The 16,053-nt window shown below is 35.9% G+C and overlaps 2 protein-coding genes across 3 annotated transcripts; one reads left to right on the forward strand and one right to left on the reverse strand.

Moving 5' to 3' along the window:
• Positions 1 to 512: 512 nt before the first annotated feature.
• Positions 513 to 4,608, reverse strand: LOC128018543 (tetraspanin-36). 2 transcript variants are annotated; one of them, XR_008184904.1, is made up of 8 exons: positions 4,440 to 4,608; positions 2,472 to 2,663; positions 2,225 to 2,299; positions 2,036 to 2,131; positions 1,757 to 1,906; positions 1,163 to 1,246; positions 946 to 1,073; positions 513 to 887 (listed from the first exon to the last, which is right to left on the reverse strand). XR_008184904.1 is itself a non-coding variant. In XM_052604114.1 (7 exons), exons 1-7 carry the CDS (start codon positions 4,497 to 4,499, stop codon positions 999 to 1,001), a joined length of 732 nt encoding a protein of 243 aa, XP_052460074.1. In that variant the 5' UTR covers positions 4,500 to 4,607; the 3' UTR covers positions 513 to 998. The 2 variants fall into 2 exon arrangements, 1 of the variants encoding a protein (XP_052460074.1); XM_052604114.1 differs by having other exon boundaries at positions 513 to 1,073; positions 4,440 to 4,607.
• An 8,368-nt stretch (positions 4,609 to 12,976) lies between these two features.
• Positions 12,977 to 16,011, forward strand: LOC128018544 (macrophage-expressed gene 1 protein-like). The gene is made up of 2 exons (XM_052604115.1): positions 12,977 to 13,526; positions 13,851 to 16,011. Exons 1-2 carry the CDS (start codon positions 13,077 to 13,079, stop codon positions 15,567 to 15,569), a joined length of 2,169 nt encoding a protein of 722 aa, XP_052460075.1. The 5' UTR covers positions 12,977 to 13,076; the 3' UTR covers positions 15,570 to 16,011.
• Positions 16,012 to 16,053: the final 42 nt, after the last annotated feature.

The following is a 16,053-nucleotide window of genomic DNA, read 5'->3' on the forward strand; positions in this document are numbered from 1 at the left end:
TTTTCTCTGGTAACAAACTAACAATAAAGCAGAATCTGACTACGTTCAAATTATTGTTGAATTTATATAGTGTTAACACATTTTTCTCTCTACATATTCACCAAGAACATTTTATAGTATTGTAAACCCTGAATGGTTTATTTATTACATTCAATTGAATTTTCTGCTATAGCACTAAAAAGTAAGGGGTAGTTTGTTCATTTTTGTTCTGTTCATTTCATTTCATTCATTTTTAAGGGTGTCGAGATCTCTACAATTCAGGGATTCAGTACATTTTGTGTCTGCATTAAAAATTTGGGCCATTAGAGCATTTCTGATGATTGGAGATCAGGGCTTACTTCATATCGTCATAAATGTGTCAGCATGAGACGAATAAGAACTGAAGTCTACACCCAAGATTTATCTAAATCCAAATGTGTATTTCCTCCAAAATGGTGTTGATAAACCATTGAGGATTATTATTAACATGAATTTTTGTAATCTAGAAAAATTTAGAAATACACTCAGACCAGTTTATTTCCATAGTTTAATATCCTTCTGTTGAGCTAAATTCTTTTAATGAACATAATAAACATAAATGAGTATTAGACGGGTATAATTTGGACAGTAGCAAAAAAACAAAAAGACACCATTGTCGAAAACAGAAACATAAAATCCTTAAAAATTCAGTGCATCTATCAACTCTAAAGTTTGATAGACATTTTAAACACATTTGGTGAAGTGTTCCTGTATAACATTTCCTAAAACTTTTGTGGAGTTGGAGACACAGACATACAGTATTTGTCAAGGGCTAGCATAAACATTTGTCAGCAAAACTACTTAGTCGCATGGTTTTCAGACACCTCTTTGATCATTTGATAATGTTCAGTGTTTTTCTGACCGCACACCTGTCACACCTTAAACTTCTGTTATTTATGGTGCCAGTGAGGCTGTGTTTAGCTGCACAGTATTGAGAGTGTAGAGATTGTCCCAAGAGAGTGATTCAGGAGGTTTTACTATCACGCATACAGAGGCTGATAGTCATTCTTCTTGCTTCTGCAGGCAATGACACAGATGCTGAGCATCCCAAACAACTGAAAAAGAGAGAGAGAGAGAGAGAGTTGCTGAAAATTCACTGTCTGATAAACAAGGATAAAGATGAGGCTAAAATGAGCTGATGTACCTTAATGATGGCAAATCCCAGGATGACCAACATTGCATAACTAAGCACATCCTGAAGCATCTGCTCCAGTTTAGCTTCACATCCCTGTAGGAACAACAGAATGTTTTTTCCCCCCTCACAAAATTGCTTTAAAAACAAAATTATATAATTTTAATACGCTTGGAATTACGCTGATCTGAATAAGCACAATAAAAAACACTGACCCAATTAAATATGTATTTTGTTATTTATTTTAGAGCTACAAAAAATACTTAGATGAAAAAACAATGAAAATAATCATAACTACTAAAATTCTGAAAAGTGAAATAAAAAATAGAAATTAGTTTTAGTTAATAATTAATAGCTTTATACGTTATATAGAAATAAACAGCAAACAATAAAAATTATTATTAAAAATGGAAATAATGAAATACTATAATAGCATGCATATATATATATATATATATATATATATATATATATATATATATATATATATATATATATATATATATATATATATATATATATATATATATATATATATATAAAAAAAACTGTCATCTGAATAAAATAATGCACAATATCAGATGTCAAGCAGTTTTGCGCTCAAACCTGTGTGTTCAGAAGATCTAGTTGGTTGAGTTGTCCAGTGCATTGTGTAGTATTTGCTTTACAGCAGGAATGTGGCACAGAGTTGTTATGTTGGACAAACCATGGTATTGCAGTCCAGTCTGTGATGTTATTCACCCCACAGCACTCCATCTGGAAATGTAAAAGTGAAAAGTAATGCAAAAAGAATGAAGGAGACTATAAAGAGAATGAGAATCCCTCATGCATCATTTCCTGTGCAACCAAAAAAGATTGCAATATGACAGAATCTTTGAGCCTTACTTGGAATTGCAAGTAATCCACTGCATGGGTTTCACTGTTCACACCGTCATACTTTTGAAAGACGCCGTTCATTGACTTTTCTAGGTCACCTTTAATCTGTATACATAATAAATAAATAAAAAGTTTTCCAATGATTCATATTTCTCCATATCATACATATTGCTCATAAGTTATATGAGAATTGCTTACTCTTCCCCTGTAGATGAAACCAAACACAAAAGCAGTCACCTCGGCTGCGAAGATTATCATGATGATGAGAAGAAACTAAATGCAAATTCAGATAAAAGTATAAAATATTAAAACCAGTGATGAAACCAGTACTAGCCCAGAGGCTTTAAAGTAGAAATATAAATTACCAACATGAACCCTACATTCTATTTTCAATGAAATCAACTGAAAAAAAGGCTTTGGGCTGAAAAGGTACACAGACACTTACAAAGCCTAATCCGACTTTGGACTCCCTCAGAGTAGCACAGCAGCCAACGATCCCGATGACAAACATGACCACAGCCACACAGATTATAATGGCTGCCGGGATGACGGAGTACTTATTAGACACAAAGTCTTCAAAGTTGTTGTAGCTCTTTATCACATAAGAGCCAACATACGCGAGGGCCGCTCCAGCAGCCTGAAGAAAAACAGAACAAAAAACAACAGGTGGGTCAAAGACATGATACTCAGGTCTATTTATTTGTTCAAAATGTATTAAAATAACTTTATTTAAAAGGTAAGATTAGTTGTATGAGAAGTCATGTGGGGCAACTCCCCTCAAAACTTTTTACATTTTTATAATCTTGTGATATTTGTAAGAAAAGAAACTGATAATGACCTATACACTTACATCCATTTAATATAAGAACAATGTACGCTATTCATTTTGACTTTTTTAAAGAAGTGGTGCTCAACCAGCAAACTAACTAAACACTCACTTATGTAACATTCACTCTGACTGAACATTCACTCATTTAAAAAAAAAAAAAGGTTAAAAACCACTGTTTTACAGTTATTAAATGTATATCATTTTCAAGAAGTTAGCTTTTTTGACATTCTTTTTTAAAAACCATAAACTATTCTGCAAAATAAAAAAAATTTAAACTTATTTTTTTTTAAGATTGGTGAAAAGCGAAAACATCACAAAGTAACATGCTGTAACATTCATCATCTCTCACATGATGTCATAAGATGGCATTTCATAACAAGTACACTTTGTAATTCTGAGTTATGTGTGACTCGCTTGTGCATGATCGGTTTCTTCAGTTATCAGTCATAACGCAGTCACGAGAGACCATGAGAAGCCTTTTCCTGCCCTCTAAATCTTTCCTGGAATGCTAGTCTTGTGCCTCGGCTTGAGCAGAAGCAGCACAGTTAAACTGAAACCCTTGAGGCATGAAGGTACACCTCACAATGGCAATACATCAGCTTTACCAGACAAAGATGCAACAGTAAGAACTTTCAGTTCCAGGTTTTGTTACTTACTGCACTGTTGTTACCAGAAGAAATAAAGACACACAAAACCATAAGTGCATGATGTGCAGAAAGGGCCAGAACAATGGGGCACCTAAGAGCCTTAAACTTTAAAAAAAAGTTTATCTTGATTTATTTTAATTTTGGCAACAGCTATATACATAGGAAAATATTAAATTGACTGTGCAGAAGTCATGGTTTTCTACATGGTTTCTTGTTCAGTGAAGCATAAAATGAGAGTGTGGGACTTAAGCCAAATCAGATGACTAGGCCTACATAGAATCTCTACCTTTTGGAACACCGGACCCCAGTCCAATTTTAAACCATCCCCTGGGACCCCCAGTACAAAATTGACTCATTTAGTAGCATTCATGTCTTTGTGAGGACCTCATTGTTCTTTCATGGGAACATATCAAAACATACAAAGATTCATACTTTATATGGACCCCCTGGCATTACGTCAAGGACCACTAGGGGTCCACGACTCCTGATTGAGAAACACTGGCCTAACGTTTCATAATGGCCAAAAACAATTGTATTTTTTTCCACTGAAATCAAGTTAGAAGCTCTGACAGTTACATCGACTCTGATGGAAACAAGTGTGAATACCTTTAAAGGCTGCATTGCAAACGACAATGAAGCGCTTTCATTTGGTTCTCGAGTGTAAACAAAGAGCAAACAGATATCTCACCCTAAATTAAATTACATTCAGCGTGTTACTCTGACTGAACAATCATTTAGTGTCTGGAGGAGGAGAAACAACATCTGGATGAATACAAACAATTGTGGTTCCTAGGACCCTTCTTCCTACAAATACAGTAATCATCCAACAACAGCAAAACCAACAACAGCATGGGTAGATGTATATTTTTACATCTTTCTATATTTATGAAACAAAAAAGACAACAAATATTATGTTAAAAGAACAACACAAACTTACCCAAAATATTAGACTGAGAAGTAAAAGAATGGATTTAGATGTGAGAATTCCGCAATCCATGTCTGCCGCAGTGATGGGAGCCCAAGCTGCGAATGTTTCGGACAGTTTTGAGAGGTTTACTTTCCTCGTGTTCTTTATAGCTCAGATTGTCACTCGGTCACGTGCTCCCTCGCGGTTCTGAAGCGGAAACTCCCGGGTCCTAAATACCGTAGGGCTCTGTGGTTTACAGCATTGGTAAGAGGGTCACAGCCGGAAAAAAAATGAGTAGCGCGTTCCGTATTCCGACAGTATTTGTGAAAGAGCACTGAACAAAACTGTTTACTTCCTGCCTTAAATTCGTTTTGTTTTGCTAATATTTAAAGTAGGCTAGTATTACTTTTGACACTGCATATAATTTTTTTAGTTGAACTGGGACAGATCATCAGCAAAAGGGGACAGGTCAGTTTGAGGTGGTCATGGTGGTTTTTATAACATGGTAACTAGTTTGTTCATGGTACAAGCTGGCCTAGTTTTAATTTGTTTACACAACTGTTTTGAGGAAAGAATCCCTAAATTATCACTGGGTGGGCTAGGAATTTGAAACTAAAGATAGTCAGTCTACGCTATTGATTGAACTTTGCCAAACATGTTGTGTATGGCGCTGGCTCAATAAAGAGGTGTTTTTTTTTCTTTCTTTCTTTTTTAAGACAACAGATAACATCACAGAGTTTTAATTTAAGTTGGTTTCAAAACCTCTCAGAAGTTTAGCATGTTTAATTAAAAAGCAGTAAAATCATTTACACTTATGTAACCCTCAGACACATCTGAACAAGCAAAACAATCAAAAGGGGCTTTTTAGGTCATTTATCTTTCAGCTGACATGGCAACAAAGATAAGGTTTAAGCTGTCTTGGAGACATCTGGTGCAATAACTGTAGAACAACAAACTGTAATGAAGTAAAATTAAGAATTATGAAGATGATTTTAGGACTATTTAAAATTTTCGGTCAACCACATAAATACAATGGATGTAATGAATGACAGCTAGTATCGCCTCAGATCTCAGACAATCCCACCTGACAGCTCTGTTAGCATCTTAGAAAAAAAAGATAATGTATTAAAAATATGTATCAGTGTTACTGCAGTTTTAATTACATTAATTCAACGTGTCAATGTTTTTGTAAGGCCATAATTTGCTAAAAGTGAGGGGGGGAAGAATATGATTTAGTCAGCTAAAAATGCATTATTTTTTGAAAGATTCAGCAAAATATATTCTTAAATACATGATAGTAACAGACATGGCACTGTTTCATGGAACAATTGCACATAATAATAAATGAAGTTTTTAAAACCATGCAATTATACAAAGTTTCAGTCTTTGCAAATATAAAACACATTTGAACTGTATTAATAGAATGTTATGTACAAGTGAAATACATTAGCCAACATTTATTACGTTTGAACACATTTAGTTTACAACAGACCATTGTTCATATTGACCTAAATCCCATATAAAGCTAATGAACTATTAATAATTCTATAATATTTATTATTTTTAACGTAAGCAAAAAATCTTTAAAAATAATAATAATACCAACAGATGTGTATTTAGCCTGATGTCCAGTCTCCTTAGTATCTAAAATAAATGTTAAGATTGGCAGGGGATATTTTGGAGTGAAAATGGCCTGTGTAATTACACACAAGTTTTATTATTCCACTAGATGGTGTTATCGTGGTCTGCGAAGTGCTTTAGCTGCAAAATGAGAAAATGAGATTTTTGAAGTTCACGCAATTGTTCAAGCAAGAACATTTGAAATGTACTTACAACATTATAAACTGAAAAAAGACATAAAAGGCTAAAATAATTTACCTGGAAACATAATTAGAAAATTATTAAAGCAGAAAAACACTTCATTTCCATGCATACAGTATTGTTCAAAATAATAGCAGTACAATGTGACTAACCAGAATAATCAAGGTTTTTAGTATATTTTTTTATTGCTACGTGGCAAACAAGTTACCAGTATGTTCAGTAGATTCTCAGAAAACAAATGAAACCCAGCATTCATGATATGCACGCTCTTGAGGCTGTGCAATTGGGCAATTAGTTGAATTAGTTGAAAGGGGTGTGTTCAAAAAAATAGCAGTGTGGCATTCAATCACTGAGGTCATCAATTTTGTGAAGAAACAGGTGTGAATCAGGTGGCCCCTATTTAAGGATGAAGCCAACACTTGTTGAACATGCATTTGAAAGCTGAGGAAAATGGGTCGTTCAAGACATTGTTCAGAAGAACAGCGTACTTTGATTAAAAAGTTGATTAGAGAGGGGAAAACCTATAAAGAGGTGCAAAAAATGATAGGCTGTTCAGCTAAAATGATCTCCAATGCCTTAAAATGGAGAGCAAAACCAGAGAGACGGGGAAGAAAACGGAAGACAACCATCAAAATGGATAGAAGAATAACCAGAATGGCAAAGGCTCAGCCAATGATCACCTCCAGGATGATCAAAGACAGTCTGGAGTTACCTGTAAGTACTGTGACAGTTAGAAGACGTCTGTGTGAAGCTAATCTATTTTCAAGAATCCCCCGCAAAGTCCCTCTGTTAAAAAAAAAGGCATGTGCAGAAGAGGTTACAATTTGCCAAAGAACACATCAACTGGCCTAAAGAGAAATGGAGGAACATTTTGTGGACTGATGAGAGTAAAATTGTTCTTTTTGGGTCCAAGGGCCACAGGCAGTTTGTGAGACGACCCCCAAACTCTGAATTCAAGCCACAGTACACAGTGAAGACAGTGAAGCATGGAGGTGCAAGCATCATGATATGGGCATGTTTCTCCTACTATGGTGTTGGGCCTATTTATCGCATACCAGGGATCATGGATCAGTTTGCATATGTTAAAATACTTGAAGAGGTCATGTTGCCCTATGCTGAAGAGGACATGCCCTTGAAATGGTTGTTTCAACAAGACAATGACCCAAAACACACTAGTAAACGGGCAAAGTCTTGGTTCTAAACCAACAAAATTAATGTTATGGAGTGGCCAGCCCAATCTCCAGACCTTAATCCCATTGAGAACTTGTGGGGTGATATCAAAAATGCTGTTTCTGAAGCAAAACCAAGAAATGTGAATGAATTGTGGAATGTTGTTAAAGAATCATGGAGTGGAATAACAGCTGAGAGGTGCCACAAGTTGGTTGACTCCATGCCACACAGATGTCAAGCAGTTTTAAAAAACTGTGGTCATACAACTAAATATTAGTTTAGTGATTCACAGGATTGCTAAATCCCAGAATTTTTTTTTTTGTACAAAATAGTTTTGAGTTTGTACAGTCAAAGGTAGACACTGCTATTTTTTTGAACACACCCCTTTCAACTAATTGCCCAATTGCACAGCCTTAAGAGCGTGCATATCATGAATGCTGGGTCTTGTTTGTTTTCTGACAATCTACTGAACCTACTGGTAACTTGTTTGCCACGTAGCAATAAAAAATATACTAAAAACCTTGATTATTCTGGTTAGTCACATTGTACTGCTATTATTTTGAACAATACTGTATAAAACTATTACAATATAAAGCACACTCTTGATAACAATGAATTATGATTAAATTAAATCAATGTCTTGTCTAAGGCTGAAAAAAGTTTCACTTCTCACATACAATTGTAATTGAAATTATTAAATCTCCTGGAGACTGTAATAATTTACTGTAATAAGATCCAAATCTAAGGTCCAGATCTAAAGATTTTTTTTAAACGCATATTGATTAATTACAAATTCAAATAAAATATGTCAATATGTAATGTAATTACATGTACATCACATATTGACATTAAAAGTTAGAGGAATATAGGATGTCATGTAAAAGTCAGCTTGAACTGTTACTCATACACAAATGTAGCCCATTGTAATGTTAAATAGCAAATATGGCCAAGTCAAAGGAGCTCTCACAAAAGCTGTGAGAACAAAGTTGTTTTATCAAAGTCTACGGTATAACAAGAAAAGTTCCCACAGACACAACATGCAGGCTTTTATAATACGTTTAAAATGTGTTGTACAAGAAAACCTTTGAAGATGTTGAAAAAGCACAATATCATAATGGAGAATAAAATGTTTTATTAGGAACAACTGAGAAAAACTTGTTATTTACTGCCAACGACTTGCAAGATGACATGATGAAAGGAGGAAAACATTTCAATGCAGTGCATAAAAAGAAAACCAGTGAGAAAGAATGGCCGTCATGTTAGGACATCTTGCAGAATCCAATGTTTGACCTAGAAGATCATAAAAAGCCAAGTGATAATGCTACAATTCATTTGGGGAGACCTGTGGAGCTCTGAAAGAATGTTTTATGGCATGATGTGACTCAGCTGGGACTTTTTGGACCCACGGATCAGTGGGATGTCTGCTGAAAAAAAGGCAAAGCTATAAGCAAAAGAACACCTTCTTGATGGTCAAACATGGAGGTTGACCTGTTTTGTTACAGGGGTGCTTTGGTGTTGCAGGAAGTCTTGACTGTATGAAGTACATCGTGGATTCTTTGAAGTATCAGGCCATTTTGGCAAAGATTGTGATGACTCCGGTGCAGAGACTGAAGCTTGATGATCATTGGACTTTTCTACAATCAGTCAAGCACAATAAAAACCATGACAGTATACCAAAGTGCTGTACAAGAAAATCTAAAATAATAATAACAATTAATTACAATACATAAATAAATACCTGTAAAAAACTACAAATCAAACACAAATGGGTTTTAAGACGTAATTTGAACATCTGCAGAGAGGTCAAGAAATGCACAAAGAAAAGAAGATCATTCTATAGTCTAGGGGCCACAACTGAAAATGCTCGATCACCTCATGGAGCCTTGAACATAGCTTGCAAGACACCCATCCCAAAGTATTCATCCACATATATTTTAGTTTGGTGCAGGCATGGTCATAGAATGTTATTGAGTGGCCTAGTTTTAATTTTGTTAAAATAATATTGGTGGAATTTGATGAAAGCAGTGGCACCATGAAAACCAAAGATTATCAGTGACCTGGAAGCTTTTTTCAAGAGAGGAATTGGCCATGATTGCAGTAGAGAGGTGACAGAAGCTCCTAAGCACTAACAGGCAGAAATTTTTTATCATAAAAAAAATAACATGACATTTTCTTTCTTTCTTTCTTTCTTTACAAACTCAAAATCCCTAAAATGTGCATTAATAAATGTTCTAGAATAGGTTACTGATGCCTCTGTTGAATTATTTTCATTACATTTTTTTCTTGGCATCAAAATGCATCTCTCTTTTAACTTAAGCCTTTTAATAAACACTGTTGTGTGGATCTTTCCTGTGTGTTTCCTGTGTGCTGACAGTAAGGTCAGTAGTAGTTATGTTTAGATTAGATTGGATAGGGTAAAGGGATCTAGAATATAGCAATGCGTAAATTCTTTATAACTAATGAACAGCCAATGTGCTAATAATATGCATGCTTATAAGCAGTTAGTTGTATAATAAATATAGTGAATAGTGTTCCCAATCTAAAGTGTTACCAAAAGTGTTTGTCAAATTGATCAATATAAATTCCTAACCAAGTTAAAAATGACTTAAATCATACTTTTGAGTACCATACCTGCAGTAAGATTCAGTCCCATCTGCTTATACAATACTAATAACTGACAGTGAAAATGTAAACGCAAATATAACAGTTTTAAAAGCAGTTTTACATTACATTAAAGGTATAGTTCAACCGAAAAAATGAAAAAAAATATGTTTATCTGCTTACTGTATGGAACTGTATGAGCCAGATGTAACACTAGGGGGCGACAAGACGGGAACAATTAAACCTAAAACATCACCCGTTTGCATATGCAACACATCATTTTGCAAAACATACTGCTCATCACCCACATTAGGATCACTTGTACAACCAACTTTTGCAAACAACGGTTTCACTGTTTCATCTTCCTGTTTTAGTTCACTAATGTTTTCTGTGACCTGCCAGTCATTAACCTCAAGACCCTCCTTGGAAGGTTTAGGGACTGGAGTACCCATGTACTTTATGAGACGCTGCTGGCGGCTTGTTTTTCTAGGGCCTTTAGTCCCAACCTGCAGCAGACTACTGTCAAAGTCTGGCAATGGCTGAACACCAGCCTTAGCTTGGGCCCTAGTCACAGCAGGAAACGATTGTTCATTGTCATGAGTGGTCACATTAACATCAGTTTTGACATTCAGTCTAACATCATGGTCAACATTCACATCAGTAATAAGCAAATCAGTCAGCACCGGCATATCCCTTCCCAAAATCATGTCAGCGGGCAGATTGTCCACCACTGCTACATTTAGCATGTACACCTGGTCTAGCTAACACTTCTGCATGGGGATACCTCTTTACATCCCCACGTACACATTGTTCTGCCGAGTAGAAGCATAGTTGACGTTAGCGACATGACAAGACTTAGTAAGAGACAATGAGCTACCAGTGTCCAGGAAAGCTTTCAGAAAATGTCCATTAACAGAAATGTCCACAACCATTTGACTAGTTTGTCCCTCCCCACCAAAGTCAGTGAGATTGTATTGTATTGGCTCATGCTCCTTAACCCAGGTTCAGCTGTCGAAATGAAGTACTCGAAGTAACTGTTCCAAGATCACAAGTTCTCCATCTCCTCTTTGGTATGCTGATCTGGTCTTACCCGGCCGCTCAAACCACTGAACTGTCTCATGAGAGACAGTACATACATGTTTACCTTTTATCATTGTGAAGTGCTCACATACTACTTTTGTGTTTCATAAACAACTGTTTTCACATAAATAACTAAAAGGAAACACATATCTAAACTCAATTGTGCATTTCAGATGCTGTCACATCCCACAACCTTATCATCTGCAGAGAGACACTCCCAATCAATCACAACAAAATACAGATAATGATTAACTTAAAAGCATCATAGAGGATTGTGAAGATGTTTCACTGGAGCTTGGTCTTCAATACACTATTTTATGGTATATTTTACTTCAAGCAATTTATTTATGTTCTCTGTCCATTGTCATTCATGAATGTATTCTGCTAAGAACACTGTCATTTTTGCTACAATTTCAGGTCATGAAATAAAATAAAAGTACCTAATTGACATGTTGTTGTTGTCGTTGATTTTATGTAAAACCCTAAAAGACACTTCAAGATATTGTAAGACAAGGCAGATAGAGAGGTAAACAAGAAGAAAATAACATATTAATAAATAATATATACAAATAATACTAATATTAATTATATTACTATGCTAATATTAATGAAAAACTATCATTAACACCATTAATGTACTATATAGCATTCTCAAAGCATGGTTCTATTTGGAACCCAATAAAAAAGGTTCTATTTAGCACTATAAAAGGGTTCTGCTATTGTTACAAGCCGGAGAACCCTTTTCTGGTACTGTTTAAAACCAATTTTTCTTAAGACTGATATGACTAAAACATTCTGAAATTATAGCTTGGTTTTAATGTCACCATTAATGAATTAATTAAAAAGGATAACATTGATAGTAACATTTATTTAATAATAAAGTCTGGTTGAAGTTAGGTAGGCTACCAACTAAACAAACAATGAGGAATGACAGAATTATCACAACGTAAACTTTATTATACCAGCAAAGATGCATTTATACCAATTATCAACAGATTTACAGACTCTCAAAGTAAAACGTTACACACCAAAAATACACAATTAAAATACTTAATGGCTGTTGGCTCTTTATGCTCCTCACGACACCCCAGGCAAATCAATTGCTGTAATCATTAAAACAAACATAAAGACGCAATCTACAAATGAATAATCTAAATGAACAGGTAAAAAAAAAAAATAATAATAATTATCGAAGCTAAAATGAAACTGTTACCGAAAAAAAAATGTATGTGATCCAAAGAGTATTAATAATTTTAGTGGCGCTTTAACTCCGAACACTGGCGTAATGCGGAAGTCCGTCTACTCCCCCTGATAGTATATTGTCACATTGTGAATTTAATATGATTTGTTAATTCAAATGTATTATTTGTTTTTAAAAAGAAGCCTTAAGCATGACATCATATCCTGATATCTAGCTCACTGTATATGCATTGCTGTGTCTGCTTACTTAGGCATAAAGCGTCATGTGATAAAAAGTGATGATGGGAAAGAAGTTTTTCATCTTTTCATCTACCCCCACAGCAATTTTTTCAAATGTTTCTCATGCAAAAGAGGAAAATGACAGGCCATACTGGTCTAAATCAAGAAGCAGCATTAAATCTCATTTCCTCTTTTTTAGAAAACGAATTCAACCATTTTATATCAACGGGAAAAAAAAATTACATTATGAAGACCCAGAAAATAAGAGGAAATACATAGATACATTTACCAAAGAATAGGCCATAATGCACAACAAAAACATTTGTTTCATTCTTTCCATAAAACCGTCCTTCATCTTAATGTTTATACACAGGTTGAAGGTACTTTTGTCTGTTCATGTTTCCAAGGTAGCCATGCATGAAGAGGAAGTTTATAGTCTCATGACTTTTTTTTCTGATGGATGTGAAAAACAGAAGTGGCTTTATTGAGGAACTTTCCAAATTCTAAAATCTTCCAGATATAATTTAGTGAAGATCACATTACTGCAAGGTAGTGTGAAACAAGCACCTGCGGATCATGGAGTCTAGAGCATATTGTCTGCTGATGCTCTGCTGTTTTATCAATGTCTGCAAGCTTCATCCTCTCATTCGTCCCAGTAATGGACTTCGTTTGTGCCGCAAAAACTCAAGTTTATCAGCGCTGGAGGTTCTGCCAGGAGGAGGCTGGGATAACCTGCGCAACATAGACATGGGCCGGGTGATGAATCTGAGCTATTCCCAGTGTCAGACCACGGAAGATGGAGTCTATCTCATTCCAGATGAAGTCTTCGTCATTCCACAGAAAGTGAGCGGAGTGGAAACAAACTCTGAGATCATCATGTCATGGCTGGAACACAAAAGCTCAACTTCAAGTTCCATCAATGCAGATGCTTCCTTTTTTTCGGTTGTCAATGCGAAATTCTCCACAGAAAACCAGCGGATGAAAACCCACCAAGTGAAGGAGAGTTCTGTAACAGCACGAGTTCAAGTAAGTTCTTATTTTTAGTAGGTACTTTTACTTCCTTTTATGTAAAGCCCTTTTTTCCATTGTGTATGAAATTTGCTATATAAATAAACTTCCCTTGCCTTGCCTAAGTACAAAAGTAAAAATATAAAATGTCATAATTAAAGTTTTTCTGTGCAAATAAGGACAATTTTCATTTTTATTTACCTACACTATAGAATTATAAAAATCTAATTATCAATTCAAAAAAATAAATAATAAATAAATAATGATTGAATATTGTCAGTTGCTGTAATGACTGTCAATCTTTGCTTCATTTTCTCATATTATCAAAAAATTGTTTCTCAGGTCCGTAACCATCTGTACACAGTAAAGGCGTATCCTGACTTCACTCTGGACTCCCGCTTTGCTCAACAGGCCGAGGAAATCGCAGATGCTATTGAAAACAATCAAACTCGTCAAGCGACTTACCTGTCAGAGAAACTCATACTGGATTATGGCACCCATGTCATCACAAGTGTTGATGCTGGTGCCACTTTGGTGCAAGAGGACTATTTAAAAATGTCTTATATCTCTGACAGCCAGTCAGATGCATCTTCTATAACTGCGTCAGCAGGATTTAACTTTTTTGACAAGGTTAAATTTGATATTGGTACAAGTACGTCCCAAAAAACCTCTCAAACCAGTGGTTATCAGGGTAACATCACATATTCGTTAATTCAGAGCCATGGTGGGGCTTTATTCTACCCAGGCATCACTCTGCAGAAGTGGCAAGAGAGTACACTCAATAATCTGGTGGCTATCGACCGCTCCGGTCTGCCGATTCACTATTTTCTGAATCCATCGACATTCCCAGACCTCCCAGTACCAACAGTAAATAAAATGGCTTCATCAGTTCGTAAGGCTGCAGAGCAATACTATAAAGTAAACACCATTCCAGGTTGTGTAAATCCAAATTCCAAAAACTTCAACTTTCAGGCAAATGTAGATGATGCATCTTGTGAGGGTCCAGTCACCAATCTTAGCTTTGGTGGCATTTACCAACGATGCACTCCACTGACATCAGATGGAAATGCTATCTGTGATGAGACAGCACAGAGAAACCCAGCTACAGGTGATTATTCTTGCCCTCGGCAGTACGACAGTACCCTATTACGCTCTGAGACAGTAGAACGAGGTTATAATCATTATGAATGCCACAGCCACTGTCATTCATGTGGTTTCTTATGGTTGTCTACTTGTTGTGACCAAACATGCGGTGATGCTTACAGAGTCCGTCGTGCAAAAGTTGAAACTTACTGGTGTTCAACAACACAGAAGGCCCCTGAGTACTCTGGATACCTTTTTGGAGGACTATTTAGACCAGGCATGCAAAACCCACTGACCAAATCTAATAGCTGTCCTCCAAACTACTTTCCCCAACACTTTTTGTCAAATGGCATGATGGTTTGTCTGAGCAATGATTATGAGGCCGGAACAAGATTCTCTGTGCCTTTTGCTGGTTTCTTCAGCTGCCAGTCTGTCAACCCTCTTGCAAATGGTCAGAATCGCTGTCCGCCTCAGTTCAGCCAACATCTTGCTTCCATTAGTGATGGCTGTCAGATATTGTACTGTGTCCAGTCCGGTGTTTTCACTGGTGGCCAGTTAATGCCTATCCGGCTCCCACCATTCACAAGACCACCCATGGTCAGCATGATTGCAACAAACACAGTAGCTGTAATGACAGAAGGTGATCGTTCTTGGGTGAGAGTTGGACAAACTAAGATGTGGAGACTGGCAAAGCCTGGTGAAATCAATCAAATGGCATCAATGTTTGACACATCATCTTCTAAGATGTCTGGAGGAGAAAAGGCTGGTGTGGCCATTGGTGTAATGGTTCTGGTTGCTCTTGTGGTTGTAGGAACAGTGTTTATAATGAAAAGGAGAAAGAGGTTTTCTGCCACCAGCTTGAGCAGAGGGTATGAACAGATTCATGGTCAGGGTGAAAACGAGAGCAGTATAGAGATTCAGAGAGAACAACCAAATGGAAATGTTAATGAAAACCCCTCTCAACCCCTACTATCATAAGATAGCTGTTCAGAGGTTTACAGTTAAGCGTTATCATTTTATAATGACTATGAAATAGTTGGCAGCATCAGTAACATTCTTTAAAGGCAACTTTTTACATTTGTTTTACAGCTAACAAAAGTCTGATGAAGAGCCTGCTTGCACGAAACTTCATACACTATGCAAAAGTTTTTTAAATACATGTTTGATACTTTTGGAGCTTTGGTGTTGCTTTATAAATATAAATAACTTTATATTTAATTTCTCTAGTAGTTTTTCAGTCGAACACCCATTTGAGATTGATGTTTGCAACTAACAATCCAAGCATCGGAATAAACCAAAAAAACATTGTGGTTGAGGGTTTTGTATTCAACATGATTTTCTACTCTTTTATTATTTTTACTGATATACGTGTATGTCTCTCTTTGTATGCTTTTGTGACTAATAAAAACTTCTTGAGAAAGACTGAGCAAATGTCATTAACTGAAGCATGCAATATGATAGC

This window comes from Carassius gibelio, chromosome A8 (assembly GCF_023724105.1).
Source record: "Carassius gibelio isolate Cgi1373 ecotype wild population from Czech Republic chromosome A8, carGib1.2-hapl.c, whole genome shotgun sequence".
In the NCBI taxonomy this organism is placed as follows: Eukaryota; Metazoa; Chordata; class Actinopteri; order Cypriniformes; family Cyprinidae; genus Carassius; species Carassius gibelio.

What these genes read in the sequence shown, in the direction of transcription:
- LOC128018543 (XM_052604114.1), bottom strand. Translation starts at nt 4,499, where the DNA reads ATGGATTGCGGAATTCTCACATCTAAATCCATTCTTTTACTTCTCAGT. An exon ending in GTTTCATCTACAGGGGAAGA is followed by an intron (nt 2,132 to 2,224) that starts GTAAGCAATTCT and finishes TTATGTATACAG; the next exon opens with ATTAAAGGTGACCTAGAAAA. An exon ending in TGGATTACTTGCAATTCCAA is followed by an intron (nt 1,907 to 2,035) that starts GTAAGGCTCAAA and finishes TTACATTTCCAG; the next exon opens with ATGGAGTGCTGTGGGGTGAA.
- LOC128018544 (XM_052604115.1), top strand. Translation starts at nt 13,077, where the DNA reads ATGGAGTCTAGAGCATATTGTCTGCTGATGCTCTGCTGTTTTATCAAT. An exon ending in CTGTAACAGCACGAGTTCAA is followed by an intron (nt 13,527 to 13,850) that starts GTAAGTTCTTAT and finishes ATTGTTTCTCAG; the next exon opens with GTCCGTAACCATCTGTACAC.